The 27,928-nt window shown below is 43.0% G+C and overlaps 1 protein-coding gene across 6 annotated transcripts in view; it reads right to left on the bottom strand.

The window, feature by feature from the left end:
- Positions 1–18,300, bottom strand: part of LOC147027498 (uncharacterized) — a 504,607-nt gene extending 486,307 nt beyond the window's left edge. For 2 of the 6 annotated variants that reach the window (XM_085876963.1, XM_085876968.1), the window contains exons 1-2: positions 17,772–18,300; positions 14,743–14,873 (exon numbers count right to left, since the gene is read on the bottom strand). In XM_085876963.1, coding sequence (XP_085733089.1) covers positions 14,743–14,873; positions 17,772–17,778 — 138 coding nt within the window. In that variant the 5' untranslated portion in view covers positions 17,779–18,300. Of the gene's footprint in view, positions 1–14,742; positions 14,910–14,989; positions 15,155–17,771 lie in introns of those variants that run through there. The other 4 variants (XM_085876964.1, XM_085876965.1, XM_085876961.1 and 1 more) reach the window with 4 other exon arrangements.
- Positions 18,301–27,928: the final 9,628 nt, after the last annotated feature.

The raw sequence follows: 27,928 nt of genomic DNA, 5'->3' as shown, positions 1-27,928 counted from the left end.
AGACAGGGGTGAAAACATAACCTCCGTCCACCTGCAGGTTTTTTGGACAAACTGCTGCCCAATTTTCTCTCATTTTTGTTTTTATTTATTATATTAATGTTTCTTTAATGTGCTTGCTTTTCAGGAATATATATATATATATATATATATATATATATATATATATATGTATATATATATATATATATATATATATAATGAATCTTCAACTGTTATGGTCTTATTTTATTGCTTGTAATAGTAGGGCATATATGTATTTCAAAAAAATTAAGAAATGCATGATTTATGCTTTTAACAGCAGATGTGCTCCTTCAAAGTGAGATCATGTGCGGTGATAGCCGGCTATGGGATGTGGAAGCAATCCATTTCATTCATTGGGGGCAAAATTGAGGGCACGCTCTTGAGACCTTTCTCATCTGAGGCTGACATCAATCCCTGCCCATCGAGCTGGAGGTCAAATTATGCTGATGGGATTCTGCAGCTGATAACTTGATGAGCTGCTTGTCACCCCTTTCACCATGGTGTCTGGAATATGTTTGAGGTACCTCAATGATTCCTCAGTTTGATGCTGGTTGTTCTTCGCTCAGTTCTATCAATCTCAATGAATAACGACTGCAGCAGCATAATTGGACCATCAGGCTGAAATAAAATAGCTTCAAAATTGAAACAGGTCATTTCGTTTTCTCTTACCTTTGCTGTGCTTTAATAAAGGCATGATACACGATCTCATTTTCAAAACAAACACACTCAAACCTGATTAATCAGTATTGTGCAGTTTGGTTTGGGGAAATAAAAAGATCTTCAGTAAGTGATCTTTACAACAAGTAATTTGACACATTTTGGAATGATGTAATCCACCCCAAATTGCTTGGTTATGCATGCACAGAAACCCCAGAAAACTAGCATGTTCGAGGTGAAATAAAATGTATTATGTGTCCGGGATAAAAGATTGTTACTTGGAATGGCTCACCCAGCTTCTGAAAGATACTTGGAAAAACACTCATGAGAAAGGGCTCTCTGCACAAAAAAAAATCCTCTGCACAAATGAAAGACTTTGAGAACTTTCTCAGCAAGCCGAATGGGCACCTGCTGGTACCGCAAACTCACGACCAGGTGGGCCAGTGTAAGGCTAAACACCCCCCCCCACCTTCCCTGCCCCGATGGATCGCTACCAGTGAATGGACTGTGCATCTGGATTAGGTTCTTCTGAGCACCAATGGGAAGGACACATCTGGGGCTTGTGCATGTACAGGGTAAGTTTAAAATGATAAAATTTATTATTAATCATGATGGGAAGGGGGGAGGAGAGGGGTGAGAAGATGTACGGGCCGTGAGGGCCATTATAAATACATAAAATACGTGTGTGTATATATATATATATATATATATATATATATATATATATATATATATATATATATATATATATATAACTAAACTCTCATCTTGTATGTATGCATGCATGTTACCGAAATACAGCCAAAACGGTACAGGATAGAACAAAAGTTTTAGAGCCACCTTACTCACCATTCGCCTACAGTGTGCAGTATCAAGTTTCGTTCAAATCGGGCAACGAAAAAATTATTTTAAAAAAATCAATTCACGATTCTGTCAAGTTTTGGGATGATGATCCAGAAAGCGCAAGGACAAACCATGGAGAATGTGTTGCTATACCTCGAGAAACTGGTTGGCCGAACAATGACTCCCAAAGTAAATGCTCAAATTTTCTTCAAGTTAAAGTTTGACCTCTAAATAAAATAAAAGAATTTTTTTTTTTTTCATCAACCACTACCACAACGGGAACAAAACGGGTTCACGGGTCATCTGGTACATATATATATATATATATATATATATATATATATATATATATATATATATATATATATATATATATATATATATATAAATAAACGTATATCTACAGTATATATAAAAGTATATTTATGTATAGATATATGTTGTTTGTTTGGATCCAGGGCCACAAGAAAAATTATTCTTGATAAAAGGAGAACCGTGTGTGTGTGTGTGTGTGTGTGTGTGTGTGTGTGTGTGTGTGTGTGTGTGTGTGTGTGTGTGTGTGTGTGTGTGTGTGTGTTATGACCACGGCCGACGCGAGAATGTACTAACAGTAAATGGTATAAACCCGACTCCTCTCATTCATGGATATTTCTCATAATCCGATATTTCCGTGAGTCAGATTTATATTCAGGAATACAACAATTATGGTTAACTATCCTGAAATTGCCACTCTCATTTGAATGCTGAAAATTATATTTAAAAGATGATTTGAATTACAGATTTGCACGAGCAACAGCAGGTTAAAAGTACCGTCAAGCCAAACAGAGTTGGTGTATCAAAACACGCACGCACGCACCCTCGTTTGGCATCCATACGTCATTTTGAAAGTCCTGTAACATTTCAGAAAAATAAACTTTTCACCATCCCATGTAAACTGGCAGGATGGATCATCGGTAACACAGTTTATAGTTGGGTAATTCCCTAAACTGGGAGCTAACTATAAACTCTTCTTCACCTGACTAAACGATCGCACTAATACTTTGCAGGCAGTGTTGCATCAATGAGTGCGCCATCCCTTGAAAAGATCTTAAGTGGGGAACATATTTGCTAGTGTCAGCTCATGAACAATAAAGATCCCTTGATGGTTTTCAACCAAGAGTGGATGAGGTACCGCCTTTACCCGATAGAAATTCCAAATCCCTTCCCTCAGTCGATTTTGATCTCAGAAGGTATTAAGCAGCGTGGAGCACAGTTTGTACTTCGTTGGGTGTACGTTTATGAAAGGCCGGATGGGTGTTGTAGCCTCAGCCACTGAAGGTTAGCTGGACTGCACTAGGTTAGCACTGAAGGAAGATTACTGAAGGTTATCAAAACTGCCATTGAGTTGCAGTGTCATCATGGAACAAATTTGCAATAGATATAATAACTAAGTTAAGCTAACTGTCATATGTTAGTGTAGTTGTAATGGACATATTTGGACCATGGCCAACTGATTAAATGTGACGTGACTGTTATGTTAATGCATGAAAAGCCAATATGACTGACTTGTGAGATGATTGTCAAGTTGATTATGGCATAAATTGCCATTTCACCTGTCATGTTTGTGCCATATAAATTAAGGAATTTGGGAAAGGTACAAGTATGCAGCTTTTAAAGAGATACTCTAACTCTGTGATCTTTAACTTCTGCAGCTTAAATGCAGACAGGATAGTTGGCCTTATATCCTCATCCAAATAATGGCATACTTAACTGGAAGGGCACTCGGTAGAGTGCATACCTCCACCCCGTAATGCCTGATCCACAAGAACATATTGGACCCAATACATTTTTGAAATATCATGCCATCTATCGTTTTTGAGCCGGATCTCTCAATGGTGAAGAATCACTTCAAAAATTCTTGTAGTCTGATCCGAATTTGGATCTTCACCAAAATCGAATCTATTCATCATGGTCACATACCAAACATGTCCACCAAGTTCGTCCAAATCCATCCACAACTTTTTGAGATATCATGTACACAGACAAACAGACAGAAAGGGGTGAAAACATAAACCTCCTTCACCTCGGGTGGCGGAGGTAATGATGCAGCATTGCAATTTCACTCAAATTTCAACAGCTCCATCAGGGGTCGATCCCAAGACAAGACTGCTCAGCAGGTGAGCAGCAGCTATCTTTAAGACAATGCCAAGTACATGTATTTCATCCCAAAGACCAAAGGCCTTGACCACGTAAATCTTGTTAACATACAAGAAGCCAACGTTTCTGCTTTGAATGACAACATAATGAGGAAAACAAAAGGAAATTGGCTTTAAAATGCAAGGCCTTTTGCTTTGGCCTTGTACTGTTTGACTCCAAAATGCAAGATGGGGCTACTTTTAGAAAATACTTCACTTGCATAAGTGCATGGCTCACAAAGTGGGTATGCTATGGTATGTTTGTGGGAAATTCCACATAAAACTATTATGAGGTACTTAGACAAACCATCAATGGTCAGAAATGAAAGTGGACATCTTGGGGAACCTGTAGAAACCAGCAATATCATACTCTCCATTTCCCTGTTTTATTAAAGATGAAGTAAAGCAACAGAATATGGGTTTTGTAACCTTAGAAATGTTAGTCTGATTGGTAAAATTTTTATTTTACTGTATGTTTCTTATGTGACAGTTATTTTGAGTGTGGTGACTCAGAATGTGAACCTTGGTGTCTCTTTTATGTTTGATGATGTTCTGTCTCCCTATTCGGGTTTACCGGCATCTACCCTATCTGATGAAATAATGGATTCGTACATAACGCTTCGTGTCCACTGCATCGAGAAAAATAAGGAGTCCAGTGTTGATAATGTTTCTTATGATTTTTATTCCAAATCTCCCTTAATTTCTTGTAAATATGACAGTCTAACGGCAGAAAAATATAGATCAAAATTGTGATCAGAAAAATAAAATTTGGACCGAAGTAATCCCGTTATGTACGAATTATTATCATCTCTCGTCGGACGCAAATAACGCTAGCATTAGAAAACCTTGCCGTCTTGCAAACTTCCCCGATTGATGGATATAATAGGCACTTGCAAGCGTGTCAGCACATTTCCATTCACTGTCGAGCGCAGTGTTTGTCTTCGTGTCCATGTTTTTGCGAGAGCCGTAACGTACGAATCCAGCGTGAGGACGCCGAGCCGAACGAGGTGACTCGCATTTGTCTGATAATTCTTCATTTTAACCAACGCTAGAATTTTTTGGGTGCTTCGTGAGGATCCGAGAGGTAAGACTTATGTTTTTCTTTTCATGTTTAAAGTGATTATTTTCAAAAGTTTGATGGAAATAGATTGGATTTTAACGTTATTTTTCGCTTAGAAGTGTGGCATTCTTTGCTACTGAACTCGTCTGTGTTTTCTTCGTAATTTATAACATCGGACTCTCTCAAAATGTGTTGTTTTTTATTTTTCCTGTCACATATTGAGCCTGTTTAAAAAGGCAGAGTAAAAATTATCTGTTTCTTATCCCAAAATATAATATTTACATTGTTTTTATAATCTGATTCCGTACATAACGCTGATAGTCCATGAGCCAGACCAAAATTTGGTACCAAATTGCGGGATAAAACGAGACACCATTTTTTGAGTAGGTTATGACCGCCAGTTTAAGAATGCGCTTGCTTGCCATTTCAAAAGCGTAGCTTTCTTGGGGAAATCCATAAGGGGGCGCTTTGAGGGGACAAAATACTGATTTTCTTTTTTTTGCAGATTTTGCAACTAGATGCAATGGACAATCATCCTAAATCAAGTTGGAGGCTATATATGTAATGTAAAAGGTAAAATTTTGACAAATTGTTTCAATTTTTTTAGCTTAAATGAATAGAAATTACAAATTTCAAATGCGATTTTCTCAAAAAATTATATTTTTTCCAGCATAATCAAAACCTGACGGATGTTGACCCATGCTATGAATACTGGTCGTCTGTGAGAGTCGTGAGACATTGTATAGGTGTCGTTGCTGATCATAAAAATCAGTTGGAAATCCAAAATGGCGTCCAAGATGGCCACCAGAACTAGAAGGATTATCAAAGAAGGATTATCTTCTTTTGTGTTTCGTCTCCAATGAATTTGGGTTCGAAGATGAGTGCGGAATTTTTTTGAATTATGTATCCATTTTACTTTTTTCTCAAGACTAAATTTTGCATTATTTTTCAGGTGAACGCAGAGTATGAACAGCATAAAAATGGACCCGACAAGCTCCCAACCTGCAAAGAGGCACAAGCCTGATTGTGGTGTTTGCATTCTTTGTAAAAAGGAAGTTGCAGTAGAAAAATTAACTGGACCAAAAGACTTATCTTCATGGTTAACATTGCTTAATGCTGCAAAAATACGTAATTATGAATCTGTTTTGCAGTTTTCTGATTCTATAGAACAAGTACCAGAATCTATCAGATACGAAACACCTTGCCGAAATCGTTTTACTAACAAAAAAGACCTTGAGGCTCAACGTGCAGGTCAATGTGGAAGTGTTTTGCCGCAGTCCACGATAACAGAAACAACTCGAGCTCGAAGACAATCTACGGATGTTTCTGAACGCGTTTACCCCATCAAATGTATATTTTGCGACCGGGAGTCAAAATATGCAAAGGGGTGGTCACGTGAAAAACTCGTTAAATGCCGCGAATTGTGGGTGGATGAAACATTGCGGTCAGTTGCGGTGCGAAATATTGCAATGCCCGGCAGAACAGGAAAAAGTTGCGAAATCGACAATAGAATTTTGGCCTTGACATCCAGGGAAATAGGCGCTGCGGAGGCTCACTACCACCATTCCTGTTATAAAGACGACACAAGGATGAGACCTGAAAAACCAACTCAGGAGATGGACGATGCCGAGGAGGCAGCATACAAGGCTGCAGAGTCGGATGGTTATGAACAATTGTTTGATTATATCCGAACATCGCTTATTGATAATCCCTCCATTGTGCCCTTATCTCAACTCACCTTAAAACTTGAAGAATACATGCATACCCTCGGTATAGCCATAATGAAGCCATCGACAAAAAAGCACATACGCCATGTCCTTGAGACAAAGTTCGGGTCGACTCTTCAGTTCATAGTGAACTGCATTAACAGGGTACTGCTGACGTCCAATGCCCTTACCAAGGAAAATTTTGCCATGAAAGAACAGTTGCGGTTACTTTTAGCTGATCCTTCTGATTCCAAGGGGGACATTTCAAGAATTGCTGCGCGTCTCCGGAATCATATCAAAGATGCACAGGCCCCGCAGCAATGGCACATGTATCCACAAGAACTGACACAGGACTCAATTCTGATACCCCAGTCACTTGAACTATTCCTCACCGTCTTGCTAACTGGGCATTCAGACACCCAACAATGTAGTTCCCGTAGCTATAGGATTACACACTCCCTTGCTCAGGAGATAGTTTATCATGTGAGCACTGGCCGAAACAAGCTGGGTTCACCCGTTTGCCAGAGAAGATACGCAAATCTCCAGCCTTTCGACTGGAATCATAGTTCCAGATGGTGTTAAAAAGGATTTGATAAGAGCAGAGCAGGTTGGTCGAAGTGCTGCAAAGCAATTTGTGGATGAAAGACTTAGTAAAGGAGAAAAGTTCTACGACCCTTTAACAAAGCTGAAGCTCAAAACGTTTGCCTCAATGCAAGTGACGAAGAAAACAGCTGCTGGCAATCGAGAAATCATGCTGAAGGCCGACAACCGCTTGTTCGGAAGGATGCTCCTCATTGGTTGCAGTAGGCAACTGGACATGCAGGAAGTGTTGAGGCACCCTTTGGGAACAATACCCTGGGCACTGGCCAACCACGATGGATCTCTGAAAAAGACCACCAAGGCAGCACTTGCTAACCATCTTGAAAGTGGTGTGCTTCCAGAGGAAACTACACCTCGACCTTCCGCAGCAATCATCGACGGTATGGGACTTGTTCAGAAACTTGATGGAAATAAATTAACATTTGTGGAAATATCCGAGAGGCTGCTAAAGATGGCTCTCGCAAGTCACCCAGACAGTAAAAGAGTAGATGTGGTGTTTGACAGATACTTAGACTCATCAATCAAGGATGCGGAAAGGGTCAATCACATGGTGCTAACCGGGGCATCTTATTTTCACAGATAGTGCCCACTCACACGGTCAGAAACTGGAGAGGAATACTCTCGAGCCCAGCAAGCAAGCGTCAACTTATGCGATTCGTTGCCAATGACTGGCAGCAGAGACAATCATTGATCGGTGAGAAAGAACTCTACGTAACAGCCGATTCGAAATGCCTCCGAATTACGCAGGATACTGTGATGGAAGTGCGTGAACTTGATTCGTGGCATGAGGAAGCGGACACTAGGGTTTTGCTACATGCGTCACACGCTGCTCGATCGGGTTTCAAATCAGTCGTCATTGTTGCCGAAGACACTGATATTCTTGTGCTTCTCTTGGCATTCAATGCTCATATCAGCACCCGCTTAAGGCCCGGTCACACCTTGGCGTTTTAGCCAGCGATGGCAACGTATTAAAATGTGTGTAAAACGCTGGCTTACGTTGAACTTTTGATGTTTTTTTTTTTAAAGATTCGGACGTATCTTGCGACTTGGTCTTATGTATAACGCATTGGTAAAGGACACAGAACGTTTCGTTGTGTTATAGATAACTTATACAGTAAGTCCTCGCTAACCGGAAGTTCGCATATCGTAGTTTCGATTTTTCGTAATTTAGTTTTAATGACCAATTTTTCAATTATCGCAAACATTTTATGCCTATCGTAATGTCATTGCAAGGAAAAACGCAAAAAAAAGTTTCAAACTGCCTGCAAAAAACAACAATCACACAGGATGCGCATAAACATACTTTCACTTTACTGCGCATGTACTGAATGCTGTACTGTACATATCCTCTTCACGCTCGCCTGCATACCTTCCAGTATGAATCCCAAGCGACCCGCAAGTCTTTAGCCGAGCACACCTCGTTTCAAGATACAACGAAAGGCTGTCACATTGAAGGTGAAATTGGATATAATTAAAAGACATGAACGAGGTGAAGGGACAACGGAAATCGGCCGCGCGCAGCAATCGCTGCATCGACTGTACATTCGATCGTTCAAAGTTCGGCAAAGATAAAGAAAATATCACAGATTGCGACCAGTTCGAGTGCAACGACACTAACGAGAATGAGAGATGGTGCCATGCACAACATGAAGCGTTTATTATGTGTGTGGATAGAAGATCAAACTCAACGTCGCATGCCTTTATCTCTTGCTGCGATACAAGAAAAAGCGCGTCGTTTGTTAGGGCATTGACCCACGATTACGTGATCAATTACTTCTCCAATCATTTTGAGAAGTATCTCCAAGGAGAACAACATTGACAACAAATCTTTGCTGCTTGTAGAAAATGCTCCTGCCCATCCTCAGCAAATGGAAGACTGGTGTGAAAATGTGCAGGTAGTATTTTTACCACCAAATACTACCTCACTTTTACAGCCTTTGGATCAGGGAGTTATTGCTGCTTTTAAAGCCTATTATGTTAAGCATACCATGCTGCAGCTTATCAAAAAAACTGATAAGGACAAGCTATCAATCAAGAGTTTTGGCGAACATACAACATAAAAATGGCTTTGGAAAACATAGAGGATTCATGGGCGGAGGCGAGTGCCTCCACAATGAACGCTGTGTGAAAGAAAGTGTGGCCCGAGTGTGTCCACAATTTCACGGGGTTTGCTGATGTTCCGTTGATTACAAGTCAAATTGTAGACCTGGCGCAGGAGGTTGGTTTGAAGAGGTTGACGAAGAGGACGTGGATGACTTACTGGAGTCTCATGCAGAACCCTTAAACAATGAAGATCTTATGGAGTTGGAACAGCAGTGGGCTCTTGAGGAAGAAGAAGATGCTGTGATACCTTCATCCAAGCATCTCACCATGAAAAACCTCAGCCAAATCCTCAGCTCATTTGAAATTGCCACAGAATTTGTTATCGAGCAAGATCCAAATCTTGAAAGGAGCACTGATTTTAGCTGTGTTGTTTATGATGCCCTTTGTTGCTACAAGGAACGTTATGCAGCAAAGAAAAAGAAAGCCATCCAGCCCACTCTCCATGCATTTTTCAAGCGAAAAGATGCAGCACCAACTCCATCCACCATCCAGGATGCTCCTTCAACCAGCTGCCAAGAGACCGTTCCTGCTGGTGAAGAAAGTGACAGCACAGTGGCAAGTGAAGAGGGGGACGATTCTGCCACTCCGCAAGTGTGACTTGTCCACCGCAATCAACTCCGTTCCTCCAGCCTCGGGGTAAGTCTCCACGACTCGAGGAGTGTGTTTTGTTTATTTGTGTTTATGTCCAAAAGATTCCGAGCCAAAAACACATCCCCCCTTTAACACATTGGTTTCTATGGGAAAATATGTTTTGTTTAACACAGTTTCGCTTATCATAAGGTTTTCCAGGAACGCAACCCTTGCGAAAAGTGAGGACTTACTGTACCAACGAATGCTGAACCTGTTGTCGGCCTACACAACCGATGCCCAACGAAAGTCGAACTTAGGCATAGCGCGTTGCACGCATCGCCGACGATGTCATGACATAGCCTATTAAAAGGCTGACGCACAACGATTCGAATCATAACTGCCGTAGAAATGGAAGTGTCAACATCGCGGTCACACCTTGGCGATCTTGCCAGAGTATGCCGACCTAAGAAAAATGTGTCTAAAACGTTGGGGCACGTCAAATACGGTATGAGTAAGTTTGGTATATACGAGTACAACGCTAAAGTACGCTATCATACGTCGTAGTAAGTAGAGTACGTCAAGAAATTTTAAACATGTTCAAAATTTTTGGACGTACTCGGCGTATGACACACGTTCCGCATGCGATGGGGATAAGTTTTACACACGATATGTGGACGCTTACACACATCCACAAAGGCTACTTATAAGCTACTCATAAGTCGAAACACGTCGCGGTAATGTATTTTTTACGCGAAACTTATTTCTAACTTATGTTTGACGTGCTTTGAATCAATTCTTTACGTAGTCCCAACACACATCGACGTATGTAGACGTATTCCAATGACGTCTTCCGGTCGACAAAAAAAAACAAAATAACGTGTTTCTAGGTTACAACTGCCATATAAAGACGTGTTCCCAGCGATTTTGGGAATTGGTATATAAAAATGGTGTTCATAAAAGGGGAACCCAACAGTGTTTTCGAGTCCTTTTTGAGTCGATGTCCATGTCAGCAGTAACAGTATCAGTATCAGTATCAGTATTAGTCGTAGTTTGTTCATGTTGGCAGTAGTAGGTGAGTGCGAGGGGGAGGGTGTGGGTTATGATGGATCGTCCTTGCGTCCGCGTGTCCACGGGTAGGAGATATCTTTTCACCATTGTTCGAAGTTCTTCGCGGCTAATTTTTTATGGGGCTTTTTCAACAATGAGCTATAGCTTGTTTTTACGACTTAGGTCTATTCATAACGGGTTGGACAAATGCACAATGAACTAATAATGTGCATAGAGCGCTTTGATTACTTATAGATACGATATACCAACGAATAATTATCGTGAAGCCGGCGTTCACAAACTATGCCCAACGATAGCCTAACTTATCCATATCGTGCGGCAGTTTATCTTTGCCGGTGACGTAGGGTTTGCTATTCATAGGCTGCCACTTAACGATTTAAATGGCTGCATCTCCACTATTGAAAGTAGATGCTTGCGCTCAACAATTGGATTTTTTTTTTACACTCAACGACTTTTAAAACGGTACCACTCAGCTATTTTCATTGTTTACAATGAACGATTTAAATTGCTGTCACTCGCCTTTGTTTTTTGACGCTGCGGTTTGGAAATTTGAAGCATTTCTTCTGAACATGTTAAAACGCTCAAACTCGACTATTTTAAATAGACGCTGCCGATGGACAATTGGAATCATAGCCAAGCTAGACATCGAAGTGTGAACATCCTCGTCATGCCGAAGAAAAGTTTGAAGAATGCTGCAAATAAGTGTCCTGGCCATGGCCGTGGATGCTGACGCAAGGACTATCCATTATACCGACGTCTTTCAGCCTATGAGTAACTTAAAAGTAACGTCTGTCGATGTGTGGCAACGATCGCGTAACGTGCCAACAACACGTTAATCATAGGTTAGAAATAAGTTTCGGGTACGCTAAACATTACCTCGGCGTGTCTCAACTTATGATTAACTTACAAGTAGCATGTGTTGACGTCTGTCAACGATCGCAGACCGTGCATACAACTTGTGGCCAGCGTAGTGGAACGTGTGAGTCATACGCCGGCATACGTCGTGAAATTTCAAGCATGAAAAAATTTGAGGACAACCGAAAAGTACAACGTTTAAAGCCAACGTACAACGACGTATGGCAGTGTTTTTCAGCGTGCTCTCAATGTTATCAAAACTTACCCATAACGTATTCAACGTGTGCCAGCGTTTTAGAAAAAAAATTCAAAAATCGGCATACGTTGGCTAAAACGTCAAGGTGTGACCGGGCCTTTACATATGCGACTTTCGTCTAAGGGAAGGATTCGACTCTTTAGCATTGACACGATTGAAGCGAGAATAGGACTTAATGGCAATTCGTTGCTGGGTCTACAAGCATTCACAGGGTGCGATTCGGTCAGTGCATTCTCAGGTATGGGCAAGATCAAGGGACTGAAGTTGATGCGAAGAAATAAGGAGTTCTTGGATGCATTGTCTAAGCTGGGCAGTGAATGGACATTAAATAGGGATGTTGTTGATACTCTGCAGGCATTTACATGCCAGCTGTATGCGTCCCAAACCCATGATACAGAAGTGAACGCTATACGCTTCAATCTATGGCGCGCTAAAAAGGGTATTGTAGAATCCGGGCAACTACCACCGTGTGCAGACAGTCTTAACCAACACATGCTAAGAGCAAATTACCAGGCCGCTGTATGGAGACGATCCTTTGATCCAAAGCCTTATGTGCCTGCTCCAGAAAACCATGGCTGGCACACAACTGATGATGGTCAACTTGAAATATGTTGGATGACAGGACTGCCAGTGCCCCAGGTAGTTTTGGACTTCATGTTCTGTGAGTGCCGCAAAGCGTGCGAACCTGGTGATTGCGTTTGCTTAGACAATAACCTTCCATGTACGGACGAATGCCGATTAAAGGATTTCAGCAACACGAAGGACAGTGACTTGGTTCTGGACATTTCTGATGATGAGTCTTCCGATAACGATGAAAGTGATGATGAAGATTAAGGACTTCAGTGATTTATACAGTGATGGCAAGGATGTCTGTGATGCACAGTCAGTTACAAGTACAAATTTAATGTCGATATCACGTCAAACTTCTACGGTGTAAAAGTCTGTGTAAACTTCTTCTAAAACATCCTACCCCCATCCTATGCTATCACATGCCTCAAATTTTAACTAACAGGTGTAGTATCAGACCAAACAAAACCTCTCAGTATATTCTTCACAGCAATATTTTCGGGATTGGTCTATGAAGTTACTGGATTCGGGAAAACAAAAACTGGAGAAAATTGCGTTTAAAATTTGAAATTTCTACTCATTTCAGCTAAAAAATTCAAATAAATTTCCCTTTCTTTACCCTTTTCAGCACAGTTTCAGCTTGACACTGAAGTTAGAACAATTTTACATGGCATAGAGTTAACAAATATGCAAAAAATAAAAAAAATCAGTATTTTACCCCCCTTGAAGCACCCCCTAGCGGATTTCTCCAAGAAAGCTACGCGTTTGAGCTGGAAAGCAAATAAATTCTCAAACTATAGGTCATGACCTATCCAAAAAGCAGTGTCTCGTTTTATCCCGCAATTTGGTACCAATTCATGAAAATACTGGGCTCAGCTCATGGACTATGATGCCAAGCTTGAAATTCGAACGTGTATTTGTCGTGTTGTATATATTCAGTGGCAACTTTAAAACCGGACGTGCTGCAGGTCTAAAAATTTAGACTTAGCTCTTTGAATACATGCAGATTAACATAATGGGTTGCATTTCATGTTTCCCTAAACTTTTTTTTTGCCCTTTGTGTAACAGTACGTGTACCCACTTTGTGAGACATGCACATAACCTAACTGGAACGATACTCAGTAGAGTGCATACCTTAGCCTCGCTGAACAGTTTACGTTTTGTACCCCACTTATAGGCCGGATCTGGATCCAAACTTCAACCAAAATCGAATCGGCTTGTTCTTGTTACCGACCCAAAATCGAATCAATTCGTCTTCGTCACACACCCAACCTGTCCACCAAATTTCATCTGAATCCGACCGTAACATTTTAAAATATCCAGCTCACATAAGACAGACAGACAGACAGGCAAACAGGGGTGAAAACAGAAGCTCCGTCGACCTTTAGTGATGGAGGTAATTATGTCCTCAGTGATGTGAAAATCGATTGACCAATCCATCCATCCAGTGCTGGATTAACCATTACGCAGACAAGGCATGTGCCTTAGGGCCAGCCAGAAATTTGGGCCAAAAATTGTTTTCACATTAAATATTTGACTTTTTTTTGTATTAAATATTTTGTTCTTGAATCAGTTCATCTTTTGTCTGTGGTCCATTTCCATGAGTCCCAGATTTAATTTAAATTTTTCAGGCCATTCTCAAAAATTTCAAAATGTGCCTTAGGGCCAACTGAGGCTTAATCCGGCACTGCATCCATCCATCCATCCATTGGGACCATACTCTGTGCAGAGCATTGGTGCTGCCCAAACAGTCTCCTTGGCTATTAGACACAATCCTGGATGGGTCACCACTCCGACACAGGATACCAGCATGCTGGCACTCATTTTGCTGACCTCGGAAGGATGACAGGTAGAGTCAACCCCACCTGGTATAATTTCGACAGCGGAGGGGGATTGGAACTCAAGATCTGAGGATCCCAAGCCCACCACCCTTATCGTAAAGCCAACACCAGGCATATTGACCAATCAATGGGGAAAAAAGAACGAAAAAAATCCTCAACCAAACAGAGCATTGCAATCCCAAGAAAAATCACACCAATAAATTAAATCCGAGGGCAGTGCTCAAGCCAGCATTTTAAAGCTTCACTCTTGGGCATATGTTTCTGCCGTCATGACGTTATTAGCAAGACAAAGGTAACCTTTAAAATGGAAGGCTTTAAAGAGAATGAGAGACTGAGAGGGGAGGGAGTGGACGAATGTGGAAGCGAGAGAATGAGAGAATGATTGAGGGAGGGCACAAGGCTATGTGTGAGTTGTGCTCACCTGCTCTTTGACGGAAGCAAGGATGAGCGATGCACGGACCGTGTCTTGGCTCACATCGTGAGGGCCACGCCGGACAACCCCAGTAGATGGTGACTCCTTCGTGAGCCCAGCATGAGTCGCTGCCATCTCACCTGAAAATGTAATGCAGGGAGCACGACCTCACCACACTGCAGAGAAAGAGCATGACGATTGGAGATGCGACCGATTGTTACGAATGTACAATTCCAAGTTTAGTCAAATTACGCACCTCACTCATATTACTCTCATCAGGAAAGCTGCTCGTCACATTTCCTCGTATTCCAAACATTGTAATCTCTTGCAAAAATCTCTGATGTATTATCTGCTGAGAATCTCCAAAGAAATTATTTTTAGGGCATTTTATTTTTCATTTTCGTTGCTCATTGACTTATCCCAAACACTCATCGACACAAGACGCTATGAGATCACACCACCATGCACCCTCAAGCTCGCATCCCATGCAGCTTCCAAGCTCGCACCCCCCCCCTCACCCCCTGTGCAGCCTTCAAGCTTAACCCCCCCCACTCCAAACCGCCTTCAAGCTCGCACCCCCCCCCCGAGTCGCCTTCAAGCGCGCACCCCCACCCCTCGCTCCTCCTCCATGTGAGCACAGCCCCACACCGCCTCCACGCTCGCACACCTGTGCCACCCCCACACCAAATCTCTCATTTCCACCCCCACCCCAAATCTCTCATCGCCACCCCAACACCAAGTCTCTCATCGCCAACCCCCACACCGAATCTCTCATCGCCACCCCCACACCGAATCTCTCATCGCCACCCCCACACCGAATCTCTCATCGCCACCCCCACACCGAATCTCTCATCGCCACCCCCACACCGAATCTCTCATCGCCACCCCCACACCGAATCTCTCATCGCCACCCCCACACCGAATCTCTCATCGCCACCCCCACACCGAATCTCTCATCGCCACCCCCACACCAAGTCTGTCATCGCCACCCCCACACCAAACCTCTCATCGCCACCCCCACACCGAATCTCTCATCGCCACCCCCACACCAAACCTCTCATCGCCACCCCCACACCGAATCTCTCATCGCCACCCCCACACCAAACCTCTCATCGCCACCCCAACACCAAACCTCTCATCGCCACCCCCACACCAAACCTCTCATCGCCACCCCCACACCAAACCTCTCATCGCCACCCCCAAACCAAACCTCTCATCGCCACCCCACCCCAAACCTCTCATCGCCACCCCACCCCAAACCTCTCATCGCCACCCCACCCCAAACCTCTCATCGCCACCCCACCCCAAACCTCTCATCGCCACCCCACCCCCAAACCAAACCTCTCATCGCCACCCCACCCCCAAACCAAACCTCTCATCGCCACCCCACCCCCAAACCAAACCTCTCATCGCCAACCCCAAACCAAACCTCTCATCGCCACCCCCACCCCAAATCTCTCATCGCCACCCCCACCCCAAATCTCTCATCGCCACCCCACCCCAAATCTCTCATCGCCACCCCCACCCCAAATCTCTCATCGCCACCCCACCCCAAATCTCTCATCGCCACCCCCACCCCAAATCTCTCATCGCCACCCCACCCCAAATCTCTCATCGCCACCCCCACCCCAAATCTCTCATCGCCATCCCCCACCCCAAATCTCTCATCGCCATCCATCCCCACCCCAAAATCTCTCATCGCCACCCCCACCCCAAATCTCTCATCGCCATCCATCCCCACACCAAATCTCTCATCGCCATCCATCCCCACACCAAATCTCTCATCGCCATCCATCCCCACACCAAATCTCTCATCGCCATCCATCCCCACACCAAATCTCTCATCGCCATCCATCCCCACCCAAAATCTCTCATCGCCACCCCCACCCCCAACCTCTCCTCGCCCCCCCACCCCAAATCTCTCATCGCCATCCATCCCCACCCCCAATCTCTCATCGCCATCCATCCCCACACCAAATCTCTCATCGCCATCCATCCCCACGCCAAATCTCTCATCGCCATCCATCCCCACACCAAATCTCTCATCGCCATCCATCCCCACACCAAATCTCTCATCGCCACCCCCACCCCAAATCTCTCATCGCCACCCCCACCCCAAATCTCTCATCGCCACCCCCACACCAAGTCTCTCATCGCCACCCCCACACCAAATCTCTCATCGCCACCCCCACACCAAATCTCTCATCGCCACCCCCACCCCAAATCTGTCATCACCACTCCCGTGCCAATTACTCACCGCAATCCTCATACCAATCGCTCACTGCAATCCTCATACCAATCCCTCAACGCAACCCTCATACCAATCCCTCACCGCAACCCTCATAGAAATCACTCACCGCTACCTCCCCATGCCAATCCCTCACTGCAACCTCCATGCCAATCCCTTACCGCAACCCCCATGCCAATCACTCCCCGCAACCCCCATGCCAATCACTCACCTCGACCCCCATGCCAATCGCTCACCACAACCCCCATGCCAATCCCTCACCGCAACCCCCATGCCAATCCCTCACCGCAACCTCCATGTCAATCCCTCACCGCAACCTCCATGCCAATCTTCACCGCATGCCAATCCTCACTGCAATCCTCATGCCAATCCTTCACCTCAACCCTCATACCAATCACTCACCGCAACCCGCCATGCCAATCTCTCATCGCAACGCACATCCCAAATCACTCATCCGATCCTATCAAATCCTTGTAGCAAACAAATCCCCGTCATGGTCCTGGTCGCGATGGTTGGTCCTGGTCGCGATGGTTGGTCCTGGTCGCGATGGTTGGTCCTCGTCCACGTGCCTGACATCAGAGTCGGACGTTCACGAAGAGAGGACTCGATTTACGGACACGAGGCCGATACAGTCGAAGCGACAGAGAAACCGGCCATGACTCGGTCCGCAATCCGAGCCCGAGCCGGTGTGTGTGTGTGTGTGTGTGTGTGTGTGTGTGTGTGTGTGTGTGTGTGTGTGTGTGTGTGTGTGTGTGTGTGTGTGTGTGTGTGTGTGTGTGTGTGTGTGTACCTTCCATATCTCGGCACCAAAGCCGATTAGGTGTCCTCACTCAGCGATGCGGCGAAGCCGTGCGACGACCTCGTCCCCATCGAAGCAGAGCGCAGAGCCCCCGCCGGCTTCCCCCCCGCACTCACGGACCGGTCCCGTCGCGGAACGATGGACTCGCCAGCTCCGAGAGCCGTCGACGTCCGCCTCACAGAATTTCCTGCGACCTGCGGATGAGATGAGCCCCGACGGGTCTCTTTACTCAGAGTCCTTCCGCGTCCTTTTCACGGACTCCTGACCCGCCGCGCATCACCACGCGCTCCACATGATGCTGCGCGGGCTCCGAACCCCGGGCGCCTGCTGGCGGTCGCGCGCCCCCTCTTCTTCCTCATTATATTTATTTGGAGGTCCTCATTCGTTCACACACATACAATCCTCACTCCTCTCTCTCTCTCTCTCGATTCACGTTTGATCAGTACGTCATACAAATTAAACATGAAGGAGAAATGGACATCATCTTCATCTTCATCTTCATGTCGACTATTAATTAAATCCGAAATTTATTTCATCATCAGCAACATCTTCTTCTTCCTCCTCGTCAGTCGCTTCATCTTCATTCCATGCTCATTCACCAAGCATTCCTTCTTTTTTTTGTTTTATTATTTTTATTATTTCCAATACCTTCTCTAATTCCTCTGCAGGTTATTACTCTGAACCCCTCCCCTGAACCCCTCCCCTGAATCCCCCCTGAACCCCTCCCCGAACCCCTCCCCTGAACCCCCCCTGAACCCCCCACCCCCCTTCACCCCTTACAACCCTCGCCCCCTACCCATATCGCTCCTGCCCTGATATTTCATCGAGTCCTGAAGAATCAACATCCACTGGGATGGGAAGGCTGTGGATGAAGCTGCCATTAAAGAGCACCATGACCATCACCGGGCTCACCACCATCCTCAGGTCGTTCCCCCACACGCGCATGAGGTTTGACAGGTATTACTGCTCGAGTGCGAGCATGTCGTCATCCTCATTCTTGTGACGTCACTTTACATACACAAGATGAACCAAAACCTCCATACGAGTTTATTACTTAGATGTGTGCAGTACCAGTCAAAAGTTTGGACGCACCGACTCAATTAAGGGTTTTTTTCGTGATTTCTTACTGTTTCCCTACATTGTGGAATAATAGTGAAGACATCAAAACGATTAAAAAACACATATGGAGTTATGTAGTAACCAAAAAAGTGTGAAACAAATCAAAATATATTTTATATTTTCGATTCTTCAAAGTGGCCACCCTTTTGTCTTTGATGACAGCTTTGCACACTCTTGGCAATCTCTCAACCAGCTTCATGAGGTAGTCACCTGGAATGCTTTTCCAACAGTCTTGAAGGAGTTCCCACATATGTTGAGCACTTGTTGGCTGCCTTTCCTTCACTCCACGATCCAACTCATCACAAACCATCTCAATTGGGTTTAGGACGGGTGATTGTGGAGGCCAGATCATCTGATGCAGCACTGCATCACTCTCCTTCTTGGTCAAACAGTCCTTCAACAGCCTGTAGGTGTGTTTTGGGTCATTGTCCTGTTGAAAAACAAATGATGGTCCCACTGAGCGCAAACCAGATGGGATGGCGTACGGCTACAGAATGCTGTGGTCGCCATGCTGGTTAAGTGTGCCTTGAATTCTAAACAAATCACCGACAGTGTCACCAACAAAACACCATCACACCTCCTCCTCCATGTTTCACGGTGGGAACCAGACATGCAGAGATCATCCGTTCACCTTCTCTACATCTCACAAAGACACGGCGGTTGGAACCACAAATCTCCAATTTGGACTGATCAGAGCAAATTATATATTTCCACCAGTCTTTTGTCCATTGCTCGTGTTTCTTTGCAGCAGTTCAACCATGAAGGCCTGATTCACGCAGTCTCCTCTGAACATTTGATGTTGAGATGTTTCTGTTACTTGAACTCTGTGAAGCATTTACTTGGGTTGCAATCTGAGGTGCGGTTAATTAGCAATTTCTGAGGCTGGTAACTCCAATAAACTTATCCTCTGCCGTAGAGGTAATTCTAGATCTTCCTTTCCTGTGGGATATGTAGTCTCATGCCTGTGGGAACCAGCCTCATGAGAGCCAGATTCATCATAGCACTTGATGGTTTTTGTGACTGTACTTGAAGAAGTTTAAAGTTCTTGAAATTTTCCGGATTGACTGACCCTCATGTCTTAAAGTAATGATGGACTGTCGTTTCTCTTTGCTTAGTTGAGTTGCTCTTGCCATAATATGGATTGCTCCAGTGCAGACAAAATAATGGTGTTTTACCAAATCGGGTTATTTACTGTATTCCAACGAAGCCGACCTTGTCAAAACACAACCGATTGTGGAATATCCTTCCTTCTTAATGTGTTTGAGTCAAATTAACTTTTAACAAGGCACACATGTTAATGGAAAAGCATTCCAAGTGACTACCTCATGAAGCTGGTTGAGAGAATGCCAAGAGTGTGCAAAGCTGTCATCAAGACAAAAGGGTGGCCACTTTGAAGAATCGAAAATATAAAATATATTTTGATTTGTTTCACACTTTTTTGGTTACTACATAATTCCATATGTGTTATTTCATAGTTTTGATGTCTTCACTGAAATTCAAAAAAATGTAGAAGATAGAAAGAAATCACGAAAAAAAAAAAACCGTTGAATGAGTCGGTGTGCCTAAACTTTTGACTGGTACTGCACATCCTCCAGGGAGATAAAGCACAGAATCGCTACGTGATAAATGACGTTGGACCAATGGGCTGAGAGCGCATGTGTTGGATGTGCACATATCCCTTATAACGTGTGTGTACATATCCCTTATAACGTGTGTACATATCCCTTATAACGTGTGTACATATCCCTTTAACGTGTCTGTACATATCCCTTATAAGGTATGTACATATCCCTTTAACGTGTGTATACATATCCCTGATAATGTGTGTACATATCCCTTATAACATGTGTACATATCCCTTATAACGTGTGTACATATCCCTTTAACGTGTGTGTACATATCCCTTATAATGTGTGTACATATCCCTTTAACGTGTGCACATATCCCTTTTAATGTGTGCACATATCCCTTATCATGTGTGTACACATCCCTTTAACGTGTGCACATATCCCTTATAATGTGTGTACATATCCCTTATAACGTGTGAGTACATATCCCTTATAACGTGTGTACATATCCCTTATAACGTGTGTACATATCCCTTATAACGTGTGTACATATCCCTTATAACGTGTGTACATATCCCTTTAACGTGTGTGTACATATCCCTTATAATGTGTGTACATATCCCTTTAACGTGTGCACATATCCCTTTTAATGTGTGCACATATCCCTTATCATGTGTGTACACATCCCTTTAACGTGTGCACATATCCCTTATAATGTGTGTACATATCCCTTATAACGTGTGTGTACATATCCCTTATAACGTGTGAGTACATATCCCTTATAACGTGTGTACATATCCCTTATAACGTGTGTACATATCCCTTATAACGTGTGTACATATCCCTTATGACGTGTGTACATATCCCTTATGACGTGTGTACATATCCCTTATGACGTGTGTACATATCCCTTATGACGTGTGTACATATCCCTTATGACGTGTGTACATATCCCTCATGACGTGTGTACATATCCCTTATGACGTGTGTACATATCCCTTATGACGTGTGTACATATCCCTTATGACGTGTGTACATATCCCTTGTAACGTCTGTACATATCCCTTATAATGTGTGTACATATCCCTTTAATGTGTATGCACATATCCCTTATAACGTGTGTACATATTCCTTATAATGTGTGTACATATCCCTTATAACGTGTGTACATATCCCTTATAACGTGTGTACATATCCCTGATAACGTGTGTACATATCCCTTTAATGTGTGTGTGTACATATCCTTTATAACGTGTGTACATATCACTTTAACGTGTGTGTACATATCCCTTATAATGTGTGTGTACATATCCCTTGTAACGTCTGTACATATCCCTTATAACGTGTGTACATATCCCTTTAATGTGTGTGCACATATCCCTTATAACGTGTGTACATATCCCTTTAACGTGTGTGTACATATCCCTTATAACGTGTGTGCACATATCCCTTATAATGTGTGTACATATCCCTTATAATGTGTGTACATATCCCTTATAATGTGTGTACATATCCCTTATAACGTGTGCACATATCCCTTATAATGTGTGTACATATCCCTTATAACGTGTGTACATATCACTTTAACGTGTGTGTACATATCCCTTATAATGTGTGTGTACATATCCCTTGTAACGTCTGTACATATCCCTTATAACGTGTGTACATATCCCTTTAATGTGTGTGCACATATCCCTTATAACGTGTGTACATATCCCTTTAACGTGTGTGTACATATCCCTTATAACGTGTGTGCACATATCCCTTATAATGTGTGTACATATCCCTTATAACGTGTGTACATATCCCTTATAACGTGTCTGCACATATCCCTTATAACGTGTGTGTACATATCCCTAATAGCGTGTGTGTACATATCCCTAATAGCGTGTGTGTACATATCCCTTATAACATGTGTGTACATATCGCTTATAACGTGTGTGTTCATATCCCTGATAACATGTGTGTACATATCCCTTATAACGTGTGTGTACATATCCCTTATGAAGTGTGTGTACATATCCCTTATAACCTGTGTATACATATCCCTTATAACCTGTGTATACATATCCCTTATAACGTGTGTGTACATATCCCTTATAACGTGTGTGTACATATCCCTTATAACGTGTGTGTACATATCCCTTATAACGTGTGTGTACATATCCCTTATAACGTGTGTGTACATATCCCTTATAACGTGTGTGTACATATCCCTTATAAAGTGTGTGTACATATCCTTTATAAAGTGTGTGTACATATCCCTTATAACCTGTGTATACATATCCCTTATAACCTGTGTATACATATCCCTTATAAACTGTGTTTACATATCCCTTATAACATGTGTGCACATATCCCTTATAATGTGTGTACATATCCCTTATAACGTGTCTGCACATATCCAATATAACGTGTGTGTACATATCCCTAATAGCGTGTGTGTACATATCCCTTATAATGTGTGTACATATCCCTTATAATGTGTGCACATATCCCTTATGACGTGTGTACATATCCCTTATAAAGTGTGTGTACGTATCCCTTATAACCTGTGTATACATATCCCTTATAACGTGTGTGTACATATCCCTTATAACGTGTGCACATATCCCTTATGACGTGTGTACATATCCCTTATAAAGTGTGTGTACATATCCCTTATAAAGTGTGTGTACATATCCCTTATAACCTGTGTATACATATCCCTTATAACCTGTGTCTACGAATCCCTTTTAACGTGTGTACATATCCCTTACAACGTGTGTGTACATATCCCTTACAACGTGTGTGCACATATCCCTTATAAAGTGTGTGTACATATCCCTTATAAAGTGTGTGTACATATCCCTTATAAAGTGTGTGTACATATCCCTTATAAAGTGTGTGTACATATCCCTTGTAACGTGTGTGCATGTTACTTTGTGGACATGTTTGGTGTGTGACAAGGAAGAATTGATTCGATTTTGGTGAAGATCCGAATCTGGATACGAGAATTATTTAATTTATAAAAGTGATTCTTCACCATTGAGAGATCGCGCCAAAAACGATATACAGAATGATATTTCAAAAATGAATTGGGCCAGGTATGTTCTCGTGGATCAGGCATTGCATGGCGGAGGAATGTGCTCTCCCGAGTTCCCTTATAGTTCTCAAAGTTTTGTTCCGAGGGCTATTCTTGGGATCGTCACAGAGCCTCAGAAATTTCAACAAGTCACTTGAACTAAGTCTCAAGTAAGTCTCAAGTCTTTATGGGCAATTTTCAAGTCAAGTCAAGTCTCGCATCACCATAGTATTCGTTAAAACGTTCCACATTTACTAATTGACTGAGTTCAGTACAAAAACTATCAAGGAATTAAGACAAAGGACTATTTTTTGAAATGTGCAGTGCCAATGGAAAGTCTACACCCCCTTTCAAAATTTTCACCTTTTGTTGCTTTACATCCTGGAATTAAATTTCATGAAAACAGACTTTTTCCACCTTTATTTACACATCGTAACCTTCCAAGTGGAAAAACAAAATTTACAAATTTCATAAAATCAATTTGAAATACAAAACAAGAATATCTTGCTTGGATAAGTGTCCACTCCGAATTAATTATTGGTGGAAGCACCTTTGACAGCAATTACAGCTGTGAGTCTGTTGGGATGGGTCTCCACCAACTTTGCACACCTTTATTGGGAAATATTTGCCCTCAAACTCAGTCAAGTTGTGAGGAGTGTGTTGATGGACAGCAATCTTCAAGTTATGTCACAGATTTTCGATTGAATTTAGGTCGGTGCTCTGATTGGACCACTCAAGGACGTTTATCTTTTTGTTCATTCGCCACTGAGGTGTAGCTTTGGCTGTGTGCTTCGGGTCGTTGTCATGCTGAAAGGTGAACTACCGTCCCAATTTCAGCTTTCTTGCAGAGGGCAGCAGGTTTTCCTCGATAATTTTTCTACATTTTGCTCCATCAATTTTCCCTTCCATCCTGACGAGTGCCCCAGTCCCTGCTGATGAGAAACATTGCCATAACATGATGCTGCCATTACCATGCTTCGCAGTTGGGATGGTGTTCTTTGGGCGATGAGCTCTGTTGGCTTTGCGCCAAACATAACGTTTCAAATTTAGGCAAAAAAGTTCCATCTTGGTTTCATCAGACCGCACAAGTTTTTGCCACATGGCTTCAGAATCTCTGGAGTGGACTTTTGCATACCTCAAACAGAACTCAATGTGGATGTTTTTTTTGAGTAATGACTTCCTTCTTGCCACCCTCCCATGCATGCCAGATTTGGGGAGTGCTTGGGATATTGTTGTCACATGTACACAGTGACCAGTCTTTGCCAGAAAGGCCTATAGCTCTTTCAAAGTTGCCGTTGGCCTCTTGATGGCCTCTCTGACCAGTCTCCTCCTTGCTTGGTCATCCATTTTGGAGAGACGGCCTGATCTAGGCATGGTCTTCGTGGTATCATACACCTTCCACTTCTTAATGATTGTCTTGACTGTGCTCCGAGGGATATTCAAGGCCTTTGAAATATTTTTACACCCATCCCCTGATCCGTGCCTTTCCACAACTTTATCCCAAATAGTGGGGCAACTTAGCTAAATATAGCATAACAATTGTGCATTTTGTGAGGAAAGCACCAAATTTGGCACACTAGTAGCCTATCATATTATAAACAGATTTGGATATTGGGCCATCTCAAATTCAGTCGCTGATGGCTGTGGCAGCCATTTTCCACCGCCATCAAAAATTTTGAGATGGCCCAATATCCAAGTCTGTTCATAATATGATAGGCTACTAGTGTGCCAAATTTGGTGCTTTCCTCACAAAATGCACAATTGTTATGCTAAGTTGCCCCACTAAAAGGACTCGAAAGCACCTTGGTGCTCAGGGTTGAGTCTTTGCTGTGAAATGCACTTCCCAGCAGAGGAAACCTCCAGGAACAGCTGATTTTGTTCTGCAATAATCAAAATCACTGCAATTTAACACCGGTGGAGGCCAATTAACTTTGAGTGTGATTTTGAAGGTGATTGGTTACACCTGAGTTAACTTAAAATTGCTATTATAAAGCGAGTGGACACTTTTCAAACCAAGATATTCTAGTTTGGTATTTTTAATTAATTTTCTGAAATTTGTAGAATTTGTTTTTCACTTGGAAGTTGTGGGTTACGATGTGTAAATAAAGGTGGAAAAAGTCTGATTTAATGAAATTTAATTCCAGGTTTTAAGGCAACAAAAGGTGAACATTTTGAAAGTGGGTGCAGACTTTCTGTAGGCACTGTATGTTCTGAAAAGCTGTTTAAATCAAGTTTGTATTTGTCAACTTCATACAGTGGACATGTTTTGCAAAATAAAATTATGTTCAATTTACTTCTCATATCTGGTGTACCGACTTGAAGAAATGTACATGAGATGAGCCAGTAACCTCAGCTTATGTTTAAATGGTTTACACGTAGAACCAAAGCATTCGATGTTGAACGTGCAAGGAGATTTTAATAATATACTTGTATATTTTATTATGTAGGTTAAAATGAAACGTATTATCAGGAAGGAAAGTGGGGAATTAGGAAGGGGGTGGGATGCTAGGGAACCAGGATGGGGGTGAGATGCTGTGGAAGCAGAAAGCGAGCGGGTCAGGATGTAAGAAGGCAGGTCACAAATTAATTTTATCGGGTCAGGACGTGCATGGGTCAAGTTTCCCCGATTGGACAGAAATGTCCATGACATGGTTTGAATAAGTTGTGCTTCCTACATTGGTAAGACTGGTGCTTGCCACTTTGACATGGTGTGTGTGTGTGCTCTGTGTTGTCTGCAGAGTGGACACTTCCTTTAACCTTAGTGGAGAACGGTAGGTGATCCGGTGGCTGTGAGCTCTGGCATGCCGCACATGTACAAAATACGTGTATAAGGTATATGTTATCATTGACCAAACCATGAAAGCCTGGTGTTGGCAGAGTGGCTGGCTTAGGATCCTGAATTTGAGTCCTGTTGACTGCTGAATTAACACCAGGTGGGGTTGTCTCAGCCTGTCATCCTTCTGAGAGTGGTGAAATGAGTACCAGTGTACTGGTAGAGGGGCACAGCATCAGTGGTGCAGCCATGCTTCCAAGAAATGATAGCTACCTGGCATCCAAGCTGCCATACACAAAAACAGAGCAGAACTTAACTGTGCACACTGATGTCTGAAAATCATTTACCATTTATTTAAAACCCCATTTTAATTCAGTGTGTATTCCACGATTATTTTCCGAACATTGTAAACAACTCAACAAGTCATTCAAACTCAAGTCACATGTAGGTTGCAAGCAAGTTGCGAGTCCCTAGACACCAAATCCCAAGTCCGAGTCTCTGTCAATTTTGGCAAGTCCGAGTGAAGTCGCAAAATTTTGCACCTCGAGTCGAAGTCGCCAACTCTGCTGAGACCTGGACAGCCTCCAACTGTAGTTCATTTGTGGCAATGTTCCCAGGGATGGTTTGTCGGATCTTTGTGAGGTTCTTCTTTATCAGTCCTGCTTGCTCCATTTTTCGCTGGTACAATTTTGGTGCTCTTTAGCTTCCAAGCTCTTTTCACTTCATTCTTGAGATCTTGATATTCGGTCATTTTCTTGATTTGTACTATTTAGACCAAAATCAATGGGTACTGCCACTTCGATTGACAATGCCTTCTTTTCCTTTTTGTATCTGAGTACTCTGGCCAGTTGCAGTGCTTTGTTTTCTATGTTCACACGAGCTGGGATCATCAGGTGATACGTGAGCGTTATGTCCTTGTTTTCAGTGATTGCTTTTGGTTCATGTTTCCATGAGTTTTGTGGAACTGGGAAATTGAAATTTCTGCAGACGTGACGGTGGATTACTCTACATACCTTGTTGTGCCTTTGTGTGTACAGCTATTCTGACATGACTTTTTTTTTACATCTCGATAGGAGGTGGTTGTGCTTTCTGTTTCTACATTGCAGAACCTATTGACTTGTCAGATTGACTTAGTCATACCATTTCCAGCCACTGGTATAGTATCCTTGACCTTGGGCATTTATTATGATTCGTTCTCCCTCCTAGTTGAGCTGAGCTGATCGTGTGTGTGTGTGTGTGTGTGTGTATGTGTGTGTCCATGCGGCTGTGTGTACGCGTCTTCATCCCATATCTAACTACCCATGGTGCTCCTTCAACACCTGACCCACGTTGTCCACACAGTTCTACGAGTACATTTCCCAGGATGAGTAATGTTTTTTTTGTTTTGTTTTTCAAATAGGTGCTTGGTCCACAGCCACATACATAACCCAATTTCCGGTGTCAGCACGTTCCAAACCGGTGCGATACAGGCGAACATGCTTCGGCGGAGTCCAATTCGACGGACGTTAATTATTCAACAGCTTTATACACTGCGTGCAACCTCGTTCAGCAGTTTATTGAGCGTTTAGTCTAACAGATGCAGCAAAGCTCAATGCTGTGGGTGCTTTAAACCCCTGCGCTGTCT

This window comes from Eptatretus burgeri, chromosome 4 (assembly GCF_056783735.1).
Source record: "Eptatretus burgeri isolate ZD-2024b chromosome 4, Ebu_testis_v1, whole genome shotgun sequence".
Taxonomy (NCBI): Eukaryota; Metazoa; Chordata; class Myxini; order Myxiniformes; family Myxinidae; genus Eptatretus; species Eptatretus burgeri.
This window is presented reverse-complemented; position numbering and strand designations above follow the sequence as displayed.